This window comes from Podarcis melisellensis, assembly GCF_964234715.1.
Source record: "Podarcis melisellensis genome assembly, chromosome: 2".
NCBI classification, from domain to species: Eukaryota; Metazoa; Chordata; class Lepidosauria; order Squamata; family Lacertidae; genus Podarcis; species Podarcis melisellensis.
In genome coordinates, this window is record NC_138529.1 from 54,577,099 (window position 1) to 54,604,920 (window position 27,822).

Here is a 27,822-nt window from a genome sequence, read left to right on the forward strand (position 1 = left end):
TCCAGTCGGCGCAGGCGCACTGGGGCCGGCTATTGTGTTAACCATTATTGTAGCGAAGCGGACGGGCTGCTGCCGGCCTCCTGTTCCCTCAACGCCCCGCAGTCCCGGGCCGGAGCCCCTCCAGCCCCGCTGAGTCCAGCGCAGGCAGGCAGGCAGGCAAGATGCCGGTGAGAGACCGCGCTCCCCCTTTCCCTTCCCCGGCGCCTCGGCCCCTTCCCCGCCCTCCCTGCTTCCCTGCGCGCTGCGGGTCCGTTGCTAGGGGCGGCGCTGGCGGAGAGCGAGGCTGGGCGCCGGCGGGTGAAGGGCCGGGAGGGCGGCGGGCTGCAGGGCTTCTGCGGGGGGCGGGCGGTTCTGCAGGCTTATGGGCCGGGGGCGGCGGCTTCGCATGCATTAAACGTGTAGTTGTTGCTGCTGCTGCTGTTAATAATGTGTACCTTACAGGAGTCAATAACATCTACCTCACCTATTCTATTATTATCTACCTTATGTGTAATATCTACCTTACAGCGGATTTTTTAAAAAGAAAAAGCCACCTACAGAACCGATTGGAAAATTCGCAGTAAAAGCATGTGGGCTGTTGTGAATATTACATATGTATGTGTGTTTGTGTATACATGCATACATATACAGTGCTTTTTTCTGGGGGGACCAGGGGGACACATACCCCTAAACATTTTGTGAACCTTTGTACTTTTGCCCATTTACTGTATTTATTTTCCCCGATGTGAACTATGAAATGGGGATTTTCTTGAATCAAAATGATAGTACCCCTAAACGTTTTTTAAAGAAAAAAAGCACTGTACACACACAAATATATATATATATATATATATATATATATATATATATATATATGCAGGTTTTGGTGTCCTCGGGTGTCTTCCCGTGTAAAAGTTGGGGTGTCTAGGCGACGTTTCGACGAGGTCTCACTCGTCATCTTCAGGCTGGTGCTTTCGGCTTCTTGTTACTGGAACAGAGCAGGATCTCAGTGTTTGAGTTCCTATAAATACTGTTGAGGGGGTGTGGTGTATAGCCTCCAATGTTCTGGGCAGAGAGGAAGTTCCCAGGCTAGTGTGCCTTTTCTTCTTTTGTTCCTTAATTACTTGAGGGATATCTTGAGTGATTTCTTGAGTGATATCCTGAGTACCACTTAGGTGGGTCATTAGGTGTGGATTAGTTGCTAAAGTCTTTGTGTCTTGACCTCTTGAACTTTGTGAAGAGTTTTTCTGAGAAGATGGCTGTACTGCACTTAGTTGTGCTCTGGCTTGGCTTCGTGTATAGGGGCGAGCTGTGGTTTTGTGGCCTGTGTCAGCCAGATCTGTGTAGGGATTGCAGGGGGGTGCAGCATCCGGAGGTGCCACCATGGTTTGGCTACTGGATGGTGTCTGTAATTTATCTGTGGAGAGGGTCTGGGTTTGGGTCTGGTGTGGTTGATTGGTGATGGCGTTCTGTGTGCCTCTGGATCTGGTGTCAGTTTTTGTGGGGAGGGCTAATTTCCAGATGTCTGGCAAGCGGGATGTGTCGTCACGCTTGTTCATGTTGTGAGGGTGTTTCTCTATCTCGATGGCTTCCATGATTATTCTCTTGTGGTGATGTTCCATGTTAAAGAGCAATTTGGAATCTGCAAAATTAATTTCGTGTCCTGTTTCTTTCATGTGTTGGAAAAGAGAGGAAGTTTTTTCTTCTTTTTTGACGGCATTCTTGTGTTCTGCGATACGTGCATTTATTCGTCTGTTTGTTTGTCCAATGTACGTGGCTGGGCAGACTTTGCAGGGTATTTCAGATCCAGAGGCACACAGAACGCCATCACCAATCAACCACACCAGACCCAAACCCAGACCCTCTCCACAGATAAATTACAGACACCATCCAGTAGCCAAACCATGGTGGCACCTCCGGATGCTGCACCCCCCTGCAATCCCTACACAGATCTGGCTGACACAGGCCACAAAACCACAGCTCGCCCCTATACACGAAGCCAAGCCAGAGCACAACTAAGTGCAGTACAGCCATCTTCTCAGAAAAACTCTTCACAAAGTTCAAGAGGTCAAGACACAAAGACTTTAGCAACTAATCCACACCTAATGACCCACCTAAGTGGTACTCAGGATATCACTCAAGAAATCACTCAAGATATCCCTCAAGTAATTAAGGAACAAAAGAAGAAAAGGCACACTAGCCTGGGAACTTCCTCTCTGCCCAGAACATTGGAGGCTATACACCACACCCCCTCAACAGTATTTATAGGAACTCAAACACTGAGATCCTGCTCTGTTCCAGTAACAAGAAGCCGAAAGCACCAGCCTGAAGATGACGAGTGAGACCTCGTCGAAACGTCGCCTAGACACCCCAACTTTTACACGGGAAGACACCCGAGGACACCAAAACCTGCATTCCTGTACCCGTGAAAATCTACGAAAGCATATATATATATATATATATACACACTTAGGTGCTGCTAACGCAGCCATTTGACTTCACATCATTGATGTCTCTCAAGACAGATGGATGCCAACCATATATGTATGTATGTATACTGTTCATTGGGCCTGGGTCCTGAAGGCAGTTCTCAAAAGTGAGATTCCTGCAGTATGAAGCCGAAAATCCAGAATGAAATCATCATGTGATTACTTGTTGTGATGCTGTGGATAGATGTACCTCACTGAGCAGGGCCTTTCCTGAAGGCAGTTTTCAAAACAAGGTTTTTGCAGATTGTGGCCATGTTTAAATATGCAATAAAATCATGTGATTATTTGTTGTGATGTTGTGGACATATGCCATACTGGACAGGGACCCTTGAAAGGCAGCTTTCAAAATGAAATCCACAATAAAATTGTGTGATGTCATATGGTGATCACAGTCAATGCCTTCATCCTTAAGGCAGAGCAAGTTTTGGTATTTACTACTGTGTGCATTGGTGACTGTTATCCTGTGTTGAATTAAGCCCTGACTCAGTTTTGTATGTTGGGGAAGTCTGTGGAATAAGTGTTTTCTGGGAAATGTGATTGCAAAAATAAAAGTAAAATATATTTAAAAGATGATCCCAGAAATCAAATTTAGCCTGTAAAAGTCATTGAAATCTCCTCAGGTTGACTTAGTATGGCTTATGTTAATTTTGCTTGCATTAGAATATCATGCCTTATACCTACATCAGTGCTGTGAACTTTCACTGAGGCTGTTCATTTACTTTTTTTGAAGCAAAACCAACATTTTTTCCTGTTGTTACAGATGTCACAATGTATGTGTAGTTGAACTTACCGCTGAGTCAGAGCCTTTTAATGCATTCTGTTGTGTCTAAGTAAAAGCCTTTTGATGTGTTTGTGATTTCCTTGCTGTGAAGTCATATGCATCCTCTGTAAAGTGGTAGCAACTTTATTAAACGTGTATGCTGTTCTACAGCAAGACTTCCTAGGCAATTGAGCGTGAAAGTCTAGACATCAGAGTTGTCTCAAAATTGGTTAAACTGTGGCTCTCTAGGTGTTGCTGGCTTTTAATCCCCCACCATCCAATGGGGGTTATCACCATCCTAACAATGGTGACTGAATTTGATGTGAATTGTATTTAGCAACATTTGGGTGGAGTGTAGGTTTCGACTGCTGATAAGTAGGAGTGGTCAAAGGGTTTACGAATGCACACACACACACACACACACACACACACACAGAATTTTGCAGGACCCTCCCAGATGGCACCCACCAAAGTGGATGCAAGCACATAGGTAAATATTAAGGAGCGGATGAAAAACGTTCCCAAAAGCTGCTATTGCTTTTCATAGAAGAACCATTTGCCTGTGCCTTTGCTCAGATTTATGATTCTGAGATATGTAATATAGAGAACCAGGCCTTTGGCTGGTTGACATCTGATGGCCTTTTGAAAGGGGAAATTATTGGTTGGTCTTCATTTTTGTTTTTATTATGTATTTTGTGTCTTTTATATTGTAATTTTTTGTTGTGAGCCACCTGAGATCTACAGGTATAGTGTGGTATACAATTAATAATAATTTAAACAATACATCTTTGTTGAGGATGACATGGAGGCTAAGGCTTCAGTCTTCACTTACCTGGGAGTAAACCCTATTGAATCAATAGGACTGACTTCTAAGTAGATATGGTTAGGATTGTGCTGTTGGTGCTTAAATTGCCCGTATACTGTACCACCTTGTGTAAATGCATCTCTTAGCCTGCAACACTCCTTTCAATTCTACAATTCTATCTAGTCCAACCACTAAGCTTGCTGCAAGAAATCCAGAACTAGGTCATCCCCAGCAAGTTGCTGTTCAGCCTCTTGCTTGAAAACCTTCATCAAGCAAGACCCCAACCCTATTCTGGGTAATTGGTGCTAATGTCATATTGTTCAAGCAGTTCTGCTAGTGTTCAACTATTAGCCCCTTTGAGCTAGTGTCTGTGGCAGCAGATAACAAGTCTTTGCCCTCGTCTGTGTGATAGCCCTTCAGTTTTTTGAAGAGTATATAGTCCCCATCAGTTTTTCTTTTCTGGGCTAAATATACTCAGTTCCTTCAGTCTTTCCTCATAAGACCATCTTTGTTCTTCAGTCTTTCCTTCTGACCATCTTTGTTGCCTTGCTTTGAACCCATATTTCAGTTTGTGCCCTTCTTTAAGCATAGCACCCAGAACTGGACATGGTACAGTATTCCAAATGATGTTCGACCAATTAATGGAGTTTAAAATCACATTTGCCTTGTTTGCAGCTACATTACACTACTGACTCATGTTTAATTTGTAACCAGCTACAGTCCTGAGATCATTTTCACCTGAACTGCTGCCAGCGCAAATATCTTTCATCCGAGACCTGCGTATTCATTTTTTTAATTTTCTTTTCACTTTTGCATAAATGCAGAACTTCACAGTTTTATTTTGTTAGCTTTTTGTTTTAAATTGTTTTGTTTTACAAACATGCATATCAAAGAATATTGATACTGACAATGTTCTTTCAGTGCATGGTATTTATAATACGGTTCACCTAGAACAAAACATCTCAGTGTAAATCTTTTACTTGGCAAATATAACACATTTAAATATGGTGTAAACCCTTTTGAAATTTGGGGGTTTTACAAAAAAATCTGCAGTGCAGTTTGACTTACTTTTGAAGCATGTATGCTGCAATCCAAAGAGATATTGGTGCTCCAATATTCTGACGTCACCCTCTTTTTTTAGTCTGTTGATGTTTTCTTTCTCTTTGGAGAATCTGGGGAAACATCTTTGAACTCAGGGAAGTTTGGGAAAGGGCCTATAGTCCCGCTCACCATGGCAAGTACACTAAGTTCCAGCCTTCCCCCTAACTTAGCTGGAAATGATCCCTAACGTTGTGCTTTGAAGGTGCTTGGAAGTTTTTGGAGATACAGTGCAATTGCGCAACAAGTGTGGGAATGATGATCCTCTGCCTCAATTCAAAGGTTGGGACAAAGGTTCAGGCCCTGATCTTGGAGCACTGAAACAAGCCCCAGACCAGGAGAGGGATGAATAATTTCTTCCAGTGGTACAGGGTACCTCTTAATCTGCTGGGTAAATGCAGAGGTAATCCCTGCTCCCTCCCCTGCCTTTTTTTTTTTTAAATCTTATATCTCGAAAATAAAAGTCTCCAAGCATCTACAATAAATTTAAGCAAAGGTCAGTTTTTCAGTTTCTTGTAGACCTTTCTCCAAGCTTAGAGCTGATACGGGAAGCATGGGAGAGCCTTTGAAGGTGTGGTGAAGTCAGGGTCAAGTCCTTTCCTCACAACCACTTTGGGTACGGGGCAGAGGCAACCACAAATTTTGAGCAGGTACCAAGGCACACAAAAAAGTTGAATGGCCTTGAATTTGAGGGTTCAGTGTAACAGTATGCTGTTTCTCTGCCATCAGAAGTAGTTGTTATCTAGTAGGTGGTGATTACAGATCACTTCTTTGCTTTACAGCTTTGCTTCTTTCATGAATTATAATTGATTATTTTCTTTCTTTATGTAGATTAACAAATCTGAGAAGTCGGACAATTCTGATAATGTTAAGGTTGTTGTTCGCTGCCGGCCTTTCAATGAACGGGAAAAAGCAATGTGTTACAAGATGGCAGTTAATGTCGACGAAATGCGAGGCACTATTACTGTCCATAAAACAGATTCTTCCAATGAACCTCCCAAGACATTTACATTTGATACCGTTTTTGGACCAGAGAGCAAACAACTTGATGTTTATAATTTAACGGCAAGGCCAATTATTGACTCTGTTCTAGAAGGTTATAATGGTAAGTGCTTCTTTGTTGCATAAAAATGATGGTATGAGCTGACCCTTGCTTTATTAAGAATTGCAAATATCCCGTGTTGTTTGCACCTACTGTTCTGCTTAATTACAGTACGCCAACTGTTCATAAAGTGTTCTGTTTCTGAAAAGTGCCTCTGTTTTTCTAATTGCTAACATAATCATCAACAATATTTTACTGTGATTAAGGCCTGTTCACACACTTACATAATATTCATCCTTCTGCATTATAATCTCCCAAATCCTCTTAGAATCATATCTGGTCCCCATCAGACAACATGTAGATTTCCTCTCCTTGTTGCAGAGGCAACTTTTGTTTAGAGAAATAGTTGTGTCCAGGGATAGCCAACATGGTACCTTCCAGATACAGTCATGAAACACAGGTCCTAGCTTTGTCCAATAAGCCATAGTTTAAACGAAACTACTAATATTCCCACAGCTGCATTAAAGGAAGAGATGGGCAAGGTCAAAGTTTAGCAACCTCATTGACATAGCACTGAACCATAGTTTAGCATTGTGTCCATGCCAGGACACGACACCATCCCTGACTTTTCACTTGCTGTTTCCCCAATTCCTGTTATAGGCCTGTTCTCACATTATGTATATATGTATGTATGTATGTATGTATGTATGTATGAATTTAGATACATATACTCAAGTCCCCCGCCACCTTTTGGTGCGTAAGTTGCATTCATATAGAAACCTTGAAGTTTTGTTTTGTTTTTAAGGCAAGAGAGAGAGACCTAATTATGGGACCATGCACCCTTCATAGTAAATGGGGAAGGCGTGTATTTTGCACTTAGTACTGTAATGTGTATCCTGCTATGACAAGAAAGGTGAATTTTGGGCCTGTGTTAGAATTAGAGGAGGGTGTTACTGAACTTGTACATGGAGGCTGCTAGCTAATACTGCTGAGAAAAAATCCATTACAAATCAATTTTAAAGGGTTTCCCCTTCTGTGCTTGTCCTAGTGATACATGCTTTCTTCCACAGTCTAGTGAAACTGACCAGAGGTAATGTTAAATTTCAATCCTCAATTTAAATGAAATATGAAGAGATGGTTTAGTGAAGGCAAAACTTAGGAGGTGGGAGTGTGTTAGGTTCGCTGTGGCTGGTGCACATCGTGCTAAGCTAAACCATGATTATTATTATTTCATACCCAACCATTGCTCTTTACATTGTATTGTCTTAATAGTGCTGGTGGTGTCCAAGAAAGGATTAACAACTTCTCTGCCCTATATTGCAGGCACGATTTTTGCTTATGGACAAACCGGAACGGGAAAAACATTTACTATGGAAGGTGTCCGGGCTGTTCCGGAACTCAGGGGGATCATTCCAAATTCTTTTGCTCATATTTTTGGCCACATTGCAAAGGCAGAAGGTGATACAAGGTAAATCACTTAATTGCTTTCCTCACCCCCAAACCCTAAAACACCAGTGCTGGGTGAAGCCAATGGCCAAAATAATCCAGAAACCTGTTTCAGCACATTCTCAGCTCAATGCTACTTGGAAGCCCACAATCAGGGCAGTCTGTTGCATTTCCCCTTCATCTGGTGTTTAGAGTGTTAGGTTAGACTGAGGTTTGGATTACTTGTGAACATGGAGGTTGCGGTTTAGCAATTTGTGCTATTATGTCTACCCAAAACCATCCTCCGTGAATTTGTCTGATTTCCTACTAAAGCCACTGGCCATGATCACATCCTGTGGCAGTTAATTTCACAGAAAAATATGCTTTGTGTGTGCTGGATCTACTGTGTCTCAGTTTCATTACATGGTCAACATGGTCACATTCTAATGTGAGGATGATTATTTTCTCTCTCTGTGACATCATTGTTTTGTAATCTTGCATCATGTTCCCACTTTGGCTGCCTCCTTTCCCCCAAAGTCAAAAGTCAAAAATGCTTTCACATTTTCTTACAGGAAACATGCTCCAACCTCCTGATTGAAATAAGATCCCTTCATTATTAGTTTTACATCAGTCTGGTGTTTTGTATATTTGCTTGTAAGATCAAATTAATTCTGGATATGTTCTTTTTTCTGGGTGCATTAAACTTCAGGTTTTTGGTCAGAGTCTCTTACTTGGAAATCTACAATGAGGAAGTGCGAGACCTGCTGGGGAAGGATCAGACACAGAGGCTGGAGGTGAGCACCAATAACTTTTAAACTAGTGAGCAATGGGAATAGTATAACAAAATTACTAATGGGCAAATACAAAGTGTTGTATCCAAATGTCACTCCACTCATCAGAAAACTCTTCACCCCAGCAACAGCTTCTGTGAATGAAAGAGCGAAGGGAATTATGTTTTGCAAATTCACACTTTCTTCTTCACCCTCTCATGGTGTTCCAAAAATTTCTTAACCCTCTGGAATTTATTTGGTGAAAAGTAAGTGAAAATTGCCTCCCCCCCCCCTCCACCTTCCATTCACAGAAGCTTCCACTCAGAGTCTCTTCTGTGAGCGGAGGGACACAGGGCAGTATTTCTTTAAAGGCTGTTTTTAGGCGCTTTCCCAAAATGACTGCCTGATTTGTCTTATAGGTTAAAGAACGACCTGATGTGGGAGTCTATATCAAAGATCTTTCAGCTTATGTTGTAAACAATGCGGATGACATGGACAGAATTATGACACTTGGTCACAAAAACCGTAAGTTGCGCATAGCTGTTCTTGCCTCCGTTATGTGTGATTGACACATTATGTCTCTGAGGTGGGCAGAGTGCTCTTGTGGAAAAGAAGAGACATGCCAGCCAATTTAGGAAAATACACAATACCTGAATGGAAGTTGGACGCCGACCGCTCGGGGGTCGCATAACTAGTTAGCATGCCAGAATTTCCATAACGAATGAGACTCTGGCATGCTAACTAGTTATGCGACTAGTTATCCAACTTCTTAGAGGGACAAGTGTTGTTCAGCCATCTGAGATTAAGCAATACCTGAATGGGTAATTGAAACCTTTAAAAATTATGTATTTGCTGCATGTGGTTGGCTGGTAACCAGCTGAAAGAAATCTAAGCTGCGTAATACCAATTAAATTTCACTAAAGTTCCTGATGTTTCCAGCTGGCTTATTTTTCTGCATTACCTATGCAAAAAATGCTTGCAGGCTGAAGACAACTGGGATGCAGATTCTTGATACTTGAGTTGTTAAAAAATAAATATCATTGAGCTCTCAAAGTGAGAACTAAATCTAAATGAATTTCTGTCTTCCCCTATGACTGTATGTGCAGCTGAATCAAAAGCTGTAAATTTGGAGCACCAGAAAACATTGCTGCTGTTCACCCTCGGCAGTGTTTTCTTTGACTGTCACAGCTAATGTGATAAACGGATGCATTATAGATGTGTATTTGTTTTTAGCAATAAGAAGCTGTGATTATTATGCATTAATTTGATAAATAAGGGCCAAAGACAACATGTGTGCCTTGGTGTTATAGTTTTTGAAACAATAATCTGTGCAAAGTGTTGCAGTTGCTCTGGTAGTGTCAGAACAGTGTTATTTCAATTTGGGTGCTGTTATTTCATATGCTATTATTGTTATGCATCTTTGTGCATTTGTATTGTAAACTGCCCTGTGAATGAATGAAGGGCAGTATTGAAATTTTTTTTTTTTTTAATGGAATTGTTAATGTAAGCCTTTACTTATACATAGGTTCTGTTGGTGCCACTAATATGAATGAGCACAGTTCCCGTTCCCATGCTATCTTTACAATTACAATTGAGTGCAGTGAGAAGGGTGTTGATGGGAATATACATGTGCGCATGGGCAAACTGCACTTAGTAGACCTTGCGGTAAGTTGCTACATTCATTCCTTGCGGAGAAATTGTTGCATGCATTTCTGATGCAGCTGTCTTGGGCTATCTTAACACGAGGGCTGAGATACCATCACAGGCATCACAAGAGACCCTTCTTTCAGAGCCATCTTGTGCGGGTACTCAAAAGCAAGTGTCTCTGTGTTAAGTGGTGCTTACTCACAAAGGATTGCTGGCTCAAAGCATTGGGACAACCTGGGCAAATTCACCCAAGCTCAGTTGCAAGGAAGAAGAAGACCATAACTTTGCAGGAACAGTCTTAAAAGCTTTTACTGTGTAACTATCATTAAAATCGTGGAGGATGAGATTCTGTGGCATGCTTTCTTCTGGGAATTGATTCTTGGTTTGTTGGGAAAATGTAGTAGGTTCCCTTAGATCAGTTGAAACGTCTGTGTCCTAGCTGGACTTTTTCTGCCTACCAGTGTTTAATACAGTGTTTGTTCCTGAAAATCCTCAAATAAAAAAACAGTATATCTGGATCTTTATTTGCCTTTTAGCTTGTGTGCCTTTTATAACCCACAGCAATCATTATCTGCCCCTCTGGCTCTGCAATAATGAGGGCTAAAAATGTTTTATTTAATAAAAATGATCCCACTGTTCCCTCTTCCTGCAGTGCAGTAGCTTCTCTACATATGTAATACTTCTTTTTCTTCTTGTTTTCAAGAAGACCCCAAGGCATTGCTTGTAGCAGTTGTTATTTTAGGGATGTCATCTGCCCTGGGGTTCCTTGCAGTGTTTCTGGGGTGTATGAACTTCTTGATTAACTGAAGCTTCCCCTGGCAACCCCATCCTTTACTTTTGCTTTGCAGTGTTCTGTGCTCTCGTTTGCAGAAAATGCTTGTGCTGGAATTTTCCATCCCTTCTAAATTTCTCCCCTCTCTTTTTCAAGGGATCAGAGAGGCAAGCAAAAACTGGAGCCACTGGGCAACGACTGAAGGAAGCTACCAAAATCAACCTTTCCCTCTCTACCCTTGGGAATGTCATTTCTGCATTAGTGGATGGAAAGAGCACTCACGTGCCTTACCGGAACTCTAAACTGACTCGACTGCTACAGGATTCCCTTGGAGGCAACTCTAAAACTATGATGGTAATGACGAGAATGTCACATTCAGTTCCATAATGCTCTAGTGAGCCGAGGCAACAGCTTGTTGTAATAGCTGCTATTGCTACTTCTCCTTTATGCTCCTTCCCAAGGAGTTTCCACACAGCCCTTTCTCCCTGCTTCCCATTTTGTCCTCACTTAGCAGTGATTTCAGTTGGGCAGCTTGTACAATATGCCACACCAGCCCTTAATGGGAATTTTTAAAAGTATGTGTTTGTTTTGCTGCAAAATTGTGTGTGGGATTCAGTTAAGTTGTTGTATACATGGAACAATGTCCGCTAGTACAGCTGGACCCCCCCCCCCGTCCTTATGTGCTCCCATATGCCTTAAATCTACTCTGGCTCAGGTTTGGGGGGCATGTGGGGGAAGGAAAGGGAGAAGGAAGGTCTTGTTGCACAAGTAAACCTCTGTCTGCATGCGTACCCCACTTAGCGCTACCTTGAATTCCACCCTCTATTTATAAGTAATATATACAATATGGGGTATGAATATAAAGTTTTAGCTTTCCATGTTTAGGGTTTGGGTTAGCATAATTCTTGAAAGCATGATAAAGCAGGCAAATGCATACAGAAACATTTTTTTTAGCCTGGTGTGTTTAGTATAATGTAGGAAGTGTTACCAATTGGTGAAGCAGACACGAACCACATCGATAAATAACTTTATAGATTTCTGTGCATTAAAGGAAAGGTGCTAGTTCAGGCAGTACAGCATGAAACTCTTAATCTCAAGATCATGGGTTTGAGCCCCACATTGGCAAAAGATTCCTGCATTGCAGGGGGTTGGACTAGATTCTGTGATTCTATGGAGCCACCTCTTTATATATTAGGCTTCCTAACTGGAGTGCCCCCTGTATAAGTTCAGGACAAACCCGGGCACAGGAATTTGTGAACCAAGTAGGGGTCTCTAACAGCCGGACAACAGACATTTGGCCTTCTGTTATGCTTTGGGCTGAGATCTGTAGAGCAGCCCCATGGCCAACAGATGACAAAACTTTACCCTAAATGTGATCACCGTGCTGTGCAGTCTGTAGAATTGACTTTGTTTTTCTTCAAGCTGTAGTTTTCTAAGTTCTTGCTTCCACCCAGCTTTTTGTACATAGCTTTATTCTTCTTTCTTAGTGTGCAAACATTGGTCCAGCAGACTACAATTATGACGAGACTATCAGCACTCTGCGATATGCCAACCGTGCCAAGAACATCAAGAATAAGGCTAGAATTAATGAAGATCCAAAGGATGCTTTGCTTCGCCAATTTCAAAAAGAAATTGAAGAACTTAAGAAAAAGTTGGAGGAAGGTAACCTGCCAACACTTTTCCACCAGTCCTTTTTCAATAGAGATGACAAGCAGGTAGTAGAAATAGCACTGAGTGTCCAAATTACCTTAATAACTTTTCAAATGGCAGAGAAATTCTGATTGTTAAAATGCTTAAAGGTTTTGAACCTGTCCTCAAAGGAGAGGAGTGGGGAACCTTTGGCCCTCCAGGTGTGGCTGAACTACAACTCCCATCTGCCCTAGCGAGCATGGACAATGGCCAGGGGTGATGGGAATTGTAGTTTGGCAACGTGGAGGGCCAAAGGTTCCCCACACCTGCTGTGGGGTGTACAGAATGACACCCCCTTTAATTCTCACAACCTTTTGAGGTGGGTTAGTGAGAGTGAGCAACTGACCCGAAAGTCATTGTATTAGAACCCAAATATTCCCAAATCTAAGTCAAGTACTTGAACCACTACATCATACTTGCTCTGAACTTCAAATTAGTGCTTAATTCCTTTCAGTAAAATATTACATCTGCCCACTAGATGGTACCTGGAGCTAAGAGTAGATTGCCGGTTACTTGTTTTTCTTTGTTTAGGCTTGCCTGCAACTAGTGTTTCACTTATTTAAGAAAATTTATATGCTGCTTGATTGTAAATAGAACCTATAAGTGGTTTGCACACAAAAAGCACAATAAAACTGTTAATAAAAAGTGTTTAAAAAGTATTTTTTATAATTAAAATTGACAGTTAAGCTAAAAGCAGATTAAAACACATGTCAACTATTACATGTCTGGATACATTTGCCTAAACAAATATACTTTTAGCAGGCACTAAAAATAATAATACAGAGGTTCCCAAACTGGTCTACAGCCAACTAGTAGTCTATGAGTTTCATTCAAGTGGTCTAGTGAGCAGTAGCTGAAAATGTAGCGCACAAAACATACTGATTTCTAATTATATTTTTATTGCTTCTCTTATATTGTATTTTATATTTTATTAGTTGTTCTATGAAATTCTAATTGTAATACAATAAGAAACAATGTAAGAAATAAAAAGCAATAGAAATCACACAGCATCTAGCACAGCTCAATACAATTGCTACAATAGGTAAAAAAATCATTAAGTGGCTTGCCAAGATTCTTTGATATTTACACGTGGGCCACCCAGAGGAAAAGTCTGGAAACTACTGGCGCACAGCAGAAGAACCTGCCTGATGTCAAAGGATACAGCAAAATCAATTTGATAAAGACCAGGCCCACATCCAGCTGCTAATGGTAGTCTGTTCGGTCTGCCAGGCTTCCTTGCAGTCCGATTTTCTAGGAAGGGTGGGAAAGGAAATTGGACGGAACTAGGGTGAGTTTTAAATTAAGATAATGAAGTGTATGGGTGCCTCGCTGATGCAACAATAAGCTGTAGATGAGCACTGACTGAAGAGTGTCTGTTTCTTGGATAAGCCACTAAAAACACACAATAATACTATAGGGGAAGAGATCTCTGGCTCTGAGACGAGTGGCTCTGAAGATGATGATGAAGACGATGATGGGGAGATTGGAGAAGATGGAGAAAAGCGGAAGAAGCGAAGAGGTAAGGTGCTGAAAAAATAGCCGCAGTTCACCTTTTAATTATCTGTATTTTGCTGTAATTATCATGGCTCTTTTAGAAGTGTTGGAATTGCTTACTTAAAAGATAAATGCTGTTTCCACTTGCCCAACACACTTGTGCTAGTTTTCTTGAATAACATGGCTCTTAAGTGACAGTATGTTCATAGTTCAGGAATCCACAGGTATTTGAGTTCTTGGTTGATTTTTTCCTCTGCGATTGTAACAGGGAGGGTGCATAGGTAGTCAGATAATCTGGGTTGTATGAAATGCTATAAACTGTCAAGGATTTTGCATATCAAGGTGGTCACTGTCTTGTCTCAATACTTTGGTGTACTTAGTACAGGCTTTTTTATTTTAGGATATACACTTGACTCTTGAAAATACTACTGGAAAGCAAGTTCCACTGAAATAAGTGGAACTTGCTTCAACCAACATGTTAGTGCCTGGATTTTGATTGTGTAGCTGGAGAGATCTAGCTGTTAACCTATTTGATGTTCAGTTGCCAAGGAGTTTGCTGTATGGGCCTCTCTGTGTTTATGGCATGCTCATTCCTGAGAAAAAACCTTGCCACATCTTCAGATCTGTTGTATCCTCCTGTAATCTTCCTTTTGGGAATGAGGGAGCAGTGGTGACGGGTCTTTTAATCATTTCTTTCTAAAGACAGTTGCCTTATACTGAGAGACCCATTGGGCCATCTAGCTCAGCATTGTGTGCACTGATTTGCAACAGCTCTCCAGGGTGTGACTGAGGTCTATCCCAGGCCTCCTTGAACATGCTAGGAATTGTACCAGGAACCACTGGCATGCAAAGAAGATGCTCTGCTGTTTTCTCTGTAAATAGAAATCCATATATTTTATCCATAACAACATAACCTAAACAACATAATCACATTCCTGCATTTGAAAAATAAATAGGTGTCTGCTCTGTTGACATTTCTTCAGTGGGTTTCTGTCTGTCTTCTGTTTAGATTGGTGTGTGTTTTTGTGCAACTAGTGTTCATTTATGGGTCTGAAAAGCTAGTATTGCTAGATGGTCTGTCTGATCTGTGTTCTCATTCTGAAACAGTGGGTATTTAATAAAAATCCTGACAATTTCCTTGATCACAGTGAAGAGGAGCAGGCTTATTTATGGTCATGCTGCCTCCAGATTTGTTCCGGTTTCAGAGCAGTGTACAGGCTTGTTGCAAGATCTCTGATCCCATTCAGTTCTGAGCGGAAGAGTCACTCTCATTTAGTAATAACAACTGCTGGCTTTATTCTTACCCAAGCTGATTTCTTATTGTCGGGCAGCTAAGATGAAACTAAGATGTTTCTGAGGGTGAAGCTACCTGCCGATGTCATCATAACAGTAATTTTGAAGCTAGTTTTTCAAAAACTGCTTCATTGCCCATCCATCACCGTGTTCCACTCAACTGCCAGAGTTTTGTGGGAACAAAGAGGTTCTAAAGTAAGTGATGGTGCTGTTTGAACCAAATTAAGCACACAGCTTACTAGCTATCCCTGTGCACGTGAAAACATGCACAGCTATTCATTAGTTTTGTGACAGGGATTGGCATGGGGAAGATGGATGTGAGGCTCAAAATAATGGTCCGAAGAAGGAAATTATCTAACCTGTTGGATGGGATATGGTGCCTATTGCATTCTTTCACATTCTCATGAGATGTAATTCAGAAGTGCAGTCCCCCTCTACATGCTCAATTCTTGACTTGAGGTTAAATGTAAATCTTGGCTGCATCCCTTTGAGCCATAGACCATGGGGTGCTACCATTCAGATGTCTTTGTTCCAATGTTAAAGGTCCTTTTCCTTCTTCCAGATTGCGTCCTTGTTCAGTTTCCCATTTATCCATTGCTAGTCACAGTTAATAAGTGACCCAACACCGAAACTGTTTTATTGAAAAACACCACATTGACTGCTAGAAGAAGTGAGAGAGGCACACTTTACCCGAAACCAAGGCAACTGTCAATTGCCTCAGTTGATTATTATTATTTATCTAAGCCACAAAGATGACTTGGGTCAATCAGTCATGTGCAACACTGCAGCTGTACACAGGAAGACGATGAAAATGGGATTGTGCAGCATGAAACCAGTCTCTCTGAGCTTCTTGACCTTTAGAGCTAATGCTTAGCATGTGTTTCTTTCATCTTGTTTCTTCTTCCTTGGGTTTTCCATGGGGCCTGCTTCTCTGTTTTCCAGGCAGTAGCAGCAGCAGTAGTTCAGACTCTACATGCTCTGTCATAGAGAAACCTCTGGATAAATCCTTCACTAGTGAGTGGGAGCTCTTTGGTCATCCAGTGAAGTTTTGGCCTTTCCATAACCTTTGCACTCTTTGTTTTGATGCTGCATTTTGCTCCCTGTCCACAACATTGGTTTTGTTCAGAGTGAAATGTGGATTCTTCCCCACCCACCTACCCAAGTTAAAGCATGCTTTTTATTCCCCTTTGCTGCTGCAAAGTTCTTGTGGAGGGTAGTGGTGGGGAGAGAAGTGTTTGAGATTAATCTTTGGCTAAATAGCCGAGGACCGCAAGAATGCATGTTAGTACTGGTCATATAAGGTGGCAGGAAATGAGTGGATTTTTTGGCATTGGGTGATGTTCTCTAAAATCATAGCTTTATACTGATATACAGTCGTATATATTTCAGTAGGATGTTAACAATCTTTCTCTAGATATATATATATTGGAAAGGTTGCTAAGCAAGTGTGCATAGTTCTGTAATCTTCCAGAAAACTGGCTGAAACTCTTTTATCGCTAAAGAAGGAAAAACTTCACACTCCTTTCCTGGGCCAAAAAGCTCTGCTTGCGCAGAGGCCACTTCCCATCAGCTTCTACAATATGTGTTGGCATTTCTCCTTCTGCACATCAGGAGTGACTGGGAAATCCCTCCACCTGTGGGACTTACTGTGTATCTTGGAGCTGCTAAGTTGCAGCATTTAACTGTTGTGGGTAGACATGTCAATTTTGGTACTGATGAGGTAGAGCAAGGTTCAAGGGGGTTTTATTAGGCACTTTTCATTAACAGTTGGAAACAAATGAGCTGCATCTTCTGCTTCTAACCACTGCTCTTAATCACAACGGGATGTTCTCATTTGAAGAACACTTTCGGTCCGCAAAATAACCTTGAGCTTGAAAGAGGAGCGTGTGGCATAGATTGGGCTTTCAGGTTTTAACAAAAACTATTCTTCCCGTTCTGTGACTTCTTTTCCCCTTTACTGTTCTTTGCATGTTGCATGTTTTCATTGCATTTGTTCCTTCTCCCCCAATGCTACTACTTCTCTTTGATGGCACCAGCTAAAATTTGCCACTTTGCCTCTGTGGAAGCACCTGAGTTTCTAGAAACAAAACTATGCAACTCCCAGCTGAAATTAACATTGAAATCTTATGAACTCTCCTACATGTGTGATTGGTCATGTGAGATGCAACAGCCGATTGGCAATTTGCTCAAATGCCAAGTAAGCTTAACTGGACATCTATGGCAATTGGCTACGTCAACATGCTCTGGTTTTAACTGAGGGTAGTAGATCACCCTCTTGGATGTTTCTTAGAGCATGATCTTTGTGAGAGGCTTGCGGCTTGAACAGCAGAATTTAGCATAATATTGTTGAGAGAAACAATGTTATCCTCCAATGTACTGAAGATTAATAATACTCTTCAGTATAACTTGGGGCAGCGATGATCATATTTAATCTTGCATTTTGGAGTTTTAATTTGCTGGGGTTTTTTTGTCTATGGAAGCATATTTTGATGAATGCTTTTACTTAAGATCTTGTTTCTTTTTTTCTTTTTGTAAAACAAATCAAGCCAATAATGTGTTTCTTTTTTCCCTCCCCACCCACTTCCTTTGTGCGTGTGCTGCCTCTCTGCGATTTGTTTGCCTCTTCCTCTTAAAATGCAAGATCAATCAGGTTGGTGTGTTTGATTTGCACTCCATCTAATACAGTTGAAACTGCTTAATATTTTGTTAAGAATGCCTAGCTTTTTCTCTCAGACCTCCATTCAAGATGCCCCCCAGATATCTTAGACAGTGTTAACGGATCCAATGAAGTTCTACACTGAACTGTCACCACTTGAGCAAAGCTTTTCTGTGTGTGACATTATCCAAATGTAGCTGTGGGAAAGAGCAAGGGTAGTCTAAGGGATTTCCCCTTACAGCAGCAATACAACTGTTGCTCCTTTTCAAGATATAATCAGTCTAGATGTATCCAGATAGCCTAAGATGTGGGGGCAAGAGAGGGGAGAGCAAAATGGGGCAAACAAAGTAATGATTCTTTCCCCCCACCCTTCTTTTTCTTCCCTCAAATCGCAGTGCAAAGAGTTTTCTTTTGGTTTTGCAAACCTGCTTTTAGCTTTTGTACCCCTTCTGTCACGTTAATTTTGTTCCTTCATACATATATCTTTTATTTTTCTGTTATTCTGACTATATACATTCTAATTATTAGTTTTAAAGTGCTGGCTTCTTTAGGTACATGTGGCTGTTGTGTGTCTTTTAAAGTAACTTCCAAATTGATTGAGTTACAGAAAACATTCTGCAATTAATTTGATATACAACTGTCCTTTTCTAAATCAGCAATTTATTCCCTATGTTACAATTCTTCATTCCAATCACTGATTCTCAGCAGATGATTGTTATGATAATTATTTGGGGTTTTTAAAATCACTCACGCCTCTAAATAAATTAGAATTCTGCTATATGGCTGGAGGACATTTTTGAGGGCAAATGCTCCAGGGGTGACTATATTAGCAAATATTTTGATAAAAATTTCAGCTCCTAGTAAATAATTAAAAAACAATCACTAAGATGGAGCAGGGCTATCACCAGAGTGTTGTTCTTTCTCTCTCTTACAGTTGTGCATTCCTGTAGCTTCTGAGTTAATAGTAGCAGCCGTAGGCTCTTTAATTCTTGTTATAACAACTAATCTAATTTTTTTAATGATAATTCATATATTGGGACTATGTACGTATGTATGTATGTATGTATGTATGTATTTATATGCTTGATTTATTTAAACCTGCACTTGGCTCTCCTGAAAGGAAAGAAGAAAGTTTCTCCTGACAAGATGATAGAGATGCAAGCGAAGATTGATGAAGAAAGGAAGGCTCTTGAAACAAAGCTTGATATGGAAGAGGAAGAAAGAAACAAGGCCCGGGCAGAGCTGGAGAAGCGGGAGAAAGACCTGCTTAAAGCACAGTGAGCAATGCTGAAACTGGAATAGAATCATGTTTGCCGTTTGTATAGAATTACATGGTTGTAAGCCTGTGAAGCAAATCGGTATGATTGTCGGGCTCAGGCTGAGAGAAAGTGGCCTGCCTAAGGCTCCATTGTGATTTTATGGCAGGAGTGACATTCAAATCCAGGACTTCCTGCTTCATAGCTAGTCTCTTAGGTGGCACAGCTCATTGGTGATAAGGGCATGTTGAGATTTGGTTTGAGATGTGGTTGGGGGCATTTCAAGTGCATTTGGGATCTTGGCAAGGTCCCCAAAGTGGGAGGATTTGAACTGTACGTATACACACACACACACAGACACTGCTTGCTTGGCAAGGTATAGAAGTTAACTTATGAAGCATCTTGCTCACAGTGGCAATAGACCAGGCATGGCCAAACATGGCCCTCCAGATGTTTTGGGACTACAACTCCCATCATCCCTAGCTAACGGGACCACTGGTGAGGGATGATGGGAATTGTAGTCCCAAAACATCTGGAGGGCCGATTTTGGCCATACCTGCAATAGACCCTGCCTTGCAACAGCTCATTGACACTTTGGGCATGCGTACTTTATCATGCACTCTAAAAACACCCCTTCTTTGGGAGACTTGCGCACTCCAGAGACCCCAAATGTAACTGGAATGCTCATGCATACACCCCACACATACAGTTGCATTTTTCATATCCCTCTTTTGTTATTGTTCACAGGCTAAAGAAAGCTTTCTCTCTTCCTCTCCATCCCACCCTCTACAGACTTTCAGGCCTTGCATTCCAAACATGCATTCCTTGCCTACATGCAGTTCTCCAATATGTACAACTTCCCCCGCACCACAAATATACTGCGGGGCTGTTCAGATGTTAGTCTGTACCAAGGAGAGTTGACGGGGTTTAATAAAGCCTCTGTTGTCTAATGATCTCCCCTGCCCCCCCCCCACAGTTTGCACAGTTCTACAGAAGATGCTAAATAAATAAAGAGAACTGGGAGTGGGGACAAGATCTAGAACCTTCTGTCTTGCCCTCTTTGCAAACATCTTGAGAGCACAGCAGGACAGCAAACTAACAGAGATTTTTGAGAGAACAGGGTGAGACTGTCTCCTTCTAGCAGCCCCTAGTGGATTGAAAAGTAGGCCCTGTTCAGCCCAGCTAAATTTAAGCAAGCACTAGGGAACAGGCTTAAGTCTTCCTACAGTGGCTGCTTGTTTTCTTACATTTATTTATTAGATTTAAAGGAAACTGTTTGGGATTTCGGGCATGCAGTGTGTGGGCCCCTCAGCTGAAGTTGGAGATCTGTATGTAGCTTATAATCGTTACGATTCCCCCTCCCTTCCTGTTTTTATCCAGGCAAGAACATCAGTCTCTGCTGGAGAAGTTGTCAGCCTTGGAAAAGAAAGTGATCGTGGGAGGCGTGGACTTACTGGCAAAAGCAGAGGAGCAGGAGAAGCTTCTAGAAGAATCCAACATGGAGCTGGAAGAGCGTAGGAAAAGAGCAGAGCAGCTGCGGAGGGAGCTTGAAGAGAAAGAGGTTGGATTTTGCTGCCCTGTTCAATTGCTGTGTTTTGAAAAGGCATTCACAGTACTTTTCTTTACCTGCATGTTGTGCATGTGCAGGCAAGACGAAGGCACATTTGAAATGAGAGGCAGGAGATGGTATCTCCGTTTGTAGAACATGGTGATCCCTGAAAGATTAGATACCTTCCGCTTTAGTGTGCTATCACACTTGCTCAAGATATGTGTTTCTGTTTGGTGTCTGAAAGATTCCTGACCATGTTGAGGGAATAAGCTTGTCCAGATTATAAATGATTAGAGAGAATTTGGCTCTAGGCCAGGGGAAGCTTTTCCCTCTACACACCCTGGCTGTAGAACTGGGCCCAGAAACTAAAATGTGCAGGAGCAGCTCAGCATGCATCACTGCAAGAACTTCAGTAGGTAGCAGAGGCACTTGAGTGGGAGCCGCGGAAATGGCGTCAGAGCTTTACAAAGGGGAAAAAAAGAATAGTAGGTTAACTTCCATAAAGGCTGTCCCAGTGAAGGGAAGGATAGAGAGGAATGGGAGTAAGAGAACAGCAAGCTGAAAGAAGGATACTTCAGACTTTGCAGGGCTTGAGGAGGTAGAAGCTGGAAACCTGGCAATAAAGAAAGAGTGACACCTTTTTCTCTCCTTGGCTGCTTAAACATCCTATGGTCTTTTAAATGGGTTTGTGGGAGGTGGTTATTTCTTTGTTTTTGTTATGCATTTTGTGTTCTCATTTTGTATTTTTATGCTGTAAACTGCTCTATGATGAAGAGCAGCATACAAATTTAATAAATAATGATAACAAATTGCCAGTAGAGACTTTTGAAACAAAGTGATGGTGTGGGGACAAAATGGAGGTGAGGTGGTGCTGTGAGGCAGCCGTTTACATAGGATTCCTACATACACTTGTTAAGTGAATCATCCCCCAAAGCCAGGACTGAATAGCACCCTCCCACCAGCACATCAGTTTGGACAATTCTGGCTAACTTGTGGCTTTTTTAATAATTTGCAAACAGCAAGAGCGTTTGGACATTGAGGAAAAGTACACCAGCCTTCAGGAGGAAGCACAAGGGAAGACCAAGAAGCTGAAAAAAGTCTGGACAATGCTAATGGCAGCCAAGTCAGAGGTCAGTGTCATAAAGTGTCATAAAGATATGAACATGCAAATGGCCCTTGACTCTTGTACAAAGAAAAGGTGGTGTTGCTCATGTTGGGAGTAAGAAAGAACCACAGAAGGAAATAGCATGGAGTGTGTGAGAGTCATATGGCTGTTCCAGAGTATTTGGTTATTTACGTAAGTGAACACATATACTGTTAGTATATGCTAACAATGCACACATATACAGGGTCATCAGTGTGCAGTGTGCCTTCCTTGCCAGGTGAGATGAGGTTGGTGGCAACAGGGGGGTGGGGGGCTTCTTAGTGGTTATGTCTCATCTGTGAAATGCTTTTCCCTGACTGGTACAAGAGTTACCACCCATCTTTTTGTTTTAGTAAGTAAAGAAGTAAAACTTTTTTCTTCTCTCGGGTTTTTGATGGTTTCATTGACTTATTTAATGTTTTGTTAGCTTTTAATTGTTTTTATAAGTCTTATGCTATTACATTGATTTTATTTCAGTTTATTCTTCTTCTGCTTAAGTTTTATTATCCTCTGAGTGCCCCTTTAGTGAAAGTGCGCAGCACAACAAAATGCTCTGCTATTTGTAAGCCTCAATAATCGATAGCTTATAAAAATGGCACCTGTTGAGCTAATAACTTGAAACTTGGCATACATGATCTGCCTGATGAGGTCTGGGAATGAGCTGAATTTCAAATTGATTCACTAAAAATTTCCACAGGAAAGCCAGCTTAAGCAAGCTGAAGATGAACCCTTTTTACTGCTATGTTTATTATACCAGTATATCATATGTTTGTTTTTTTCCAATTTTGATTAAAACTACTGGTGGACTTTATTCAGACTTGTTAAAGAAGATGCACTTTCATTGGTTTGGTGAAGTTCTGAGAAGCAGTTCAAAAGTTGTTTTTTTTTTAAGCCTGTGGCAGTAACTAAATATTGAAGTGAAAATTTACCAGGGCTTCAGTGTTTGCTAAGGGAGCCACCTGGTGGATAATGTAAGCAATGCCTGTTTCTCTAGCTATGGGATATACAGTAGTACCTCCTGTTGCGGACGGGATCTGTTCCGGAACTGCCGTCAGATCCCGAGGTTTCCGCAACCGGAGGAACCGCTTCTGCGCATGCGTGTGTGGCAAAACACTTCCAGATTTGTCACTTTCGCAACCCGAAGTTTACATTACCCGAGGGTAACGTAAGCCAAGGTGCTACTGTAACAGAATGGTGCAATGGTTAGGTAAGAGATTGTCAATCTTTTCAGGCTTCTAGACACATTTTGAAAATGAGAAACTGTTGTGGGGGGGTCACAATGCACAACCATGTGTGTACATCCCCCCTTGCCCCACTCAACACTGCAGCACCCTCCTACACACACTGACACAAATGTGCATACACCTCTAAGGATGGCAAAGGGTGCTAGAAGAGGGTCCCTCTGCATAGTTCCTTCTCAAATTTTCTCTAGCAATACAGTAAGCTTGGATGCTTCATAAGACCATATGAGACCCAGACAACATGGGACATCTTCGTTGGTCCCTTCATCCTCCCAATCTGGCATTAGGCCTGAAAGACCAAGGAAGTGAGCCCTATTTCTGTTGATTTTGAAGAACAACCATTTACAGAGCACATCTGTTAAGACATCAGCATAAGCCTCCACGCTTGGGTCAATATGAAAGAGCCTTAGTGCTGGTGCTAAACTGGCATGCTTTTTGTTGATCAAGTCATGCCTGTTGGCTTCATTGTTTTCCTTATTCTTCTGTGAGCTAATTTGAATGTCCTTTTAATTGAAAGTGGCTAAGAAATAAATAAAAAGTAGGTTTCCTTAACTTCCCTAATTTTCATTTGCTGGAATTACCATCCATCAAATGGTTAGAATAGGAAGAAAGAATAATGGAGAAGATGAAAACAAATTAATGCTGGGTTGGGGCCTGTTCGTTTTTAAAACCACCAGATGGAAGGGGCTTTGACAGGTAGAAGTTCATTCTCTTAGAATGAACTGAGCATGAAAACACTCTTTAAGTATGATGCCAGGTTTGGCATGGGATGATCACGATTATCTTTACACCACAAGCTTTATGTGTCTGGTTGAATAGTCCATTTCTTAGGGGGTGATCCTGGTTGTCGCTTCCTGATGGCTTGCTTTATAATTGCTATTCCTAGATGGCAGATTTGCAACAAGAACATCAGAGAGAAATTGAAGGCTTATTGGAGAACATTCGACAGCTCAGCAGGGAGCTTCGTCTTCAAATGCTTATCATTGACAACTTTATACCTCAGGATTATCAGGTACAATAATTGAAGGAGCCCTGTATTTGTTTTGAGAGATTCAGCAATAATGACCCCGGAAGCGGCCTTTTTCACCCTCGGGACCAGTTGTTACGTTAACAGAAGCTGTATACTTGCACCTCCCTTAGCATAGTTTCCCAAGCTGCCCTTGTTGTGTCTGAATCTCAGACAGGGCCGGCTTACCCATAGGTGCTAGGGGTGCCAAGCACCCGGGCGCCAGGCTCTTGGGGGCATCAGGCCAAGAGTCCAGGGCCGAGATTTGGAGTCCGGGGATTGAAGAGCCAAGCCAGTCAACAGCCACTGCCGAGCGGAGCAGAGCTCTTCTGAGCGCCACAAGCTTTTATGCTGCAGGCGCTGAGGCAGCTGGCCATCTACACCCTCCTGCGTGCCTGGGATTGGCGGGCTGTTGAGGGGCCTGCCCAGTGCACGCACGCTGCTCACATGAGGTGCACAGCTTCCCTCCTAAGCCTCTGTTGGGAGTGCTCTCCTCCCTCCGTCTGCAGTGGGGCACTGGGCAGTTTTTTGCACACCAGCGCCGCATATGCTAAAGACGGCCCTGATCTCAGAGGTCATGCACCTGTGTTACTTTCCCCCCTTTTCTTCTGATTTTTCTTTCAAGGAAATGATAGAAAACTACGTTCACTGGAATGAAGATATTGGAGAATGGCAGCTGGTACGTAAGCACAGCTGCAATGCATGGGAACAGTGATGTGAAACCCAGTGGTGGTCAACAAGGTGGTGGCAGCACATACCTAGTCACCTGTCACTGCATCTGTTGGTGTGGCTTACTGGGATGTGGAAGGACAGCAAGGTCCGTACAGTGCTAAACCACAGGCACAGCTACTCAGGGCTTCCATCAGTGCATTTGCACTGCACCAACTTCATTCCTCTCCAGTAAGCCTCAGCAGCGCTGGTGATGGGAGGTCAGGTAAGCTCCATTGCCCTGCCAGCTACTACCAGGGCAACATTAGGACAGCCTTGATCTTTTATGTTATACCCCCTTTATTATCAGGACTTTCCATATTGTGTTGCTAGGCACAAAAGCAGTAACCTACCTGTGTCAGTTTCTCATTATCCAGTTTAGAATACGTGGTCCACTCTTTCCATTAGATGGAATATCTGTGTCTTACATCCGCTTGTGGAATGCTTTTGCCAGGGAAGCTCACCTGGCGCCTTCGTTACGTATCTTTAGGCACCAGGCAAAAACTCTTCTCTTCTCCCAGGCCTTTCCAATCTATGGCCTATTTAAACAAATTATATGTGTGGGGTGGGTGTTTTTATATTGTAAAGGCCCTGTGAACCTCAGATGAAGGGTGGTATAAAAATGTAATTAATAAAATCAAATGAATAAGCACCCGAGCCCTGTCAACACTGACTTCACTGATTTTGGTGCATGGCCAGGATTGCACCCTTAAAATTCTTCTGGGCATATTGAGGACAAAACCTGCCTCTTTTCAAATTGCTGAGATTGCCCTCCTTGCAACAAAGGAAGCAAAAGACCTCCCAGCAGTGTGGTTACTTGGTACAATATCTAATTTCCTTCCTTATCTTCTTTTTTTTTTCTTTTAAGAAATGTGTGGCATATACCGGAAATAATATGAGAAAACAGACTCCCGTGCCAGATAAAAAGGAAAAAGATGTAAGTGATCCTTTGCAAATGTAGGCTGCTGCAGTCCACACTTTTCCAGCTTTCTACACTTGCATTTTTTGTATAATTTCCTTCAGCTTTGATGCTATACTTTGGTATGACCCACAAATGTCTACTCACAGTGTCTGTTTTACCCCTCATCAGCCCTTTGAGGTGGACCTTTCCCATGTATATCTAGCTTATACAGAAGAAAGCCTGAGACAGTCTTTGCTGAAACTAGAGAGACCAAGGACTTCCAAAGGCCGATCAAGACCCAAAACTGGCAGAAGGTAAGGACTGTGTGGCGATCACACAGGCTCCCCAGATGTTTGACTGTCTATTGATCCCTGTGCCACCACTGTGATTGCTTCCCTGCTGCCACCAATCCGTTTCTCTCGGGTATACATGGAGTCCAGACAATTGTTAACATTAAACCAAATAAACAAGTTTATTTTATAAGCATTAACAAGTTTATGGTTTCAGATAATTTTTCTTGTCAATTTCTTATTCTTAGTTTCAATACCGGCCTATACCTTCCTATTACCTCTAACTGATTATCCCAACTGTCTATCTGACTCCTCTTAACAGATTCTCTCACTCTCTCACATCAAACTATCCCAACCCACAGACTTATCCTCCCTCTCTCTTCTCTAACACCCGACTGACCTCTTAACAACACTAACTCTCTCTCTAACTCCTCCCCTTGGATTCCCACTTGCCAATCACTTCATACTCATTTAACCCTTTCCTTATGACCCAGCATGATGTCACCTAGGAGGGCAAATGCCACAGACTGCTATAGGATATTGTGTTTTGCACCATCTTGAAACTTTGTCCTCACCCCCATTCTGTTCAATGCCAAATAAAAACTCAATGAATGCCCATGCTGCATGTCTGAAGCTGTCCTAAAATTGCAAAATTGAGGGTGTCCTTGCTGTGTGCATACCAGGGCCAAAGGATTCAGTTTGTGTATGTTGTCAACATTCACTCTGCTTGGGGAACCAGGGAAAGATTATAGAAGTGAAATAAATAAAAGTAGCTCTCAAATGGAATGTGGTTGCAATTAGGAAAATTGAAGCCACTGGCCACCCACAAGTTTACAAGTGAGCAAGAATCTTTTCTCTCCCAAGAGGATATATTTTTAGCCCAGGGCAGTACTGAACTTAAAGCTGTATTTAGGGACATTGCTTCCCTAAAAGTATATTAGATTAATCTACAGCAAATTATACTCCCTGCCCCCCCCAAACGCTTTCCTCTCCCTGCTCTTGAATCCATGGTTGCTATTGATTACGACACAATTTAGACATGTTTAACATGTTTTAAGCATTTTTAAAAACATGTCAGTGTAAGCACCTTTTAAAGTTTCATTGTGACCATGTGCTTACCTTAAATGGGGGCATCTTAGCTTCCTCCTGAAATCAGCCTGGTTTCTAGATTTTGTTGTCTGTTATGTGCACTTTGATTTGACAGCATTAATTTCTCTCTTCATATAACTTTCCTTCTCCTCTCCAAACAGAAAACGTTCTGCCAAATCAGGCGCTGTGATCGAGTCGTTGCTCCAGTAGACTCTGACAGTGGTGGGACTGCAATAAAGATTAGCGTGTGGCTTAATACTTGGCCCAAATATGCAGATTCTCGTTTCTGGAGATCGCAGAAGAGTTTTGATGTTTGGTTGACACAGAAGTAGCTACAAAGGGCTACACTTGTGTCTTGGAGACAAGAAGAAATACATTTGTTTCCCTTGATTTGCTTTTACGTCATCTGTTACATGTATATTATGTTCAATCTAAACTAGATTGTGACTGTAAATTTGTCAATGTTACTAATCCTGCTTCGGGCATTATGCAGGTGAAGCTGCTGAGGATATATGGTGTGTTTAAAATGAACTGAATTGACTGGAAAAGGTTTTGTGTGTGACTGAATTTTAACCAGAATAGCCCTGTTGTGAGTAGATAACCAGGATTCCACATCCTGATAGGCCTGTTTTGCTTCCATTTGCCTCTTGTGTTGTTCTGCCTTTGCGCCACTGCAGACTTATTCTGGTAGCTGCAAGTTCTTGGGATGCTCTGAATCC

General features: G+C 41.9%; 1 protein-coding gene across 2 annotated transcripts; it reads left to right on the forward strand.

Annotated features, from left to right (window-relative positions):
• KIF3A (kinesin family member 3A) lies at positions 1-27,493 on the forward strand. 2 transcript variants are annotated; one of them, XM_081893563.1, is made up of 18 exons: positions 1-167; positions 5,963-6,236; positions 7,497-7,641; positions 8,308-8,392; positions 8,788-8,893; positions 9,894-10,033; positions 10,944-11,141; positions 12,275-12,449; positions 13,894-13,995; positions 16,206-16,277; positions 19,040-19,196; positions 20,556-20,736; positions 21,744-21,854; positions 23,996-24,121; positions 24,741-24,794; positions 25,692-25,760; positions 25,914-26,038; positions 27,265-27,493. In XM_081893563.1, exons 1-18 carry the CDS (start codon positions 162-164, stop codon positions 27,311-27,313), a joined length of 2,175 nt encoding a protein of 724 aa, XP_081749689.1. In that variant the 5' UTR covers positions 1-161; the 3' UTR covers positions 27,314-27,493. The 2 variants fall into 2 exon arrangements, with proteins under 2 accessions (XP_081749689.1, XP_081749688.1); XM_081893562.1 differs by lacking the exon at positions 16,206-16,277 and having other exon boundaries at positions 2-167.
• Positions 27,494-27,822: the final 329 nt, after the last annotated feature.

Coding starts and splice junctions, on each gene's coding strand:
- KIF3A (XM_081893563.1), top strand. Junction 10,034..10,943: donor TGCACTTAGTAGACCTTGCG/GTAAGTTGCTAC, acceptor CTCTTTTTCAAG/GGATCAGAGAGGCAAGCAAA. Junction 20,737..21,743: donor GGGAGCTTGAAGAGAAAGAG/GTTGGATTTTGC, acceptor ATTTGCAAACAG/CAAGAGCGTTTGGACATTGA.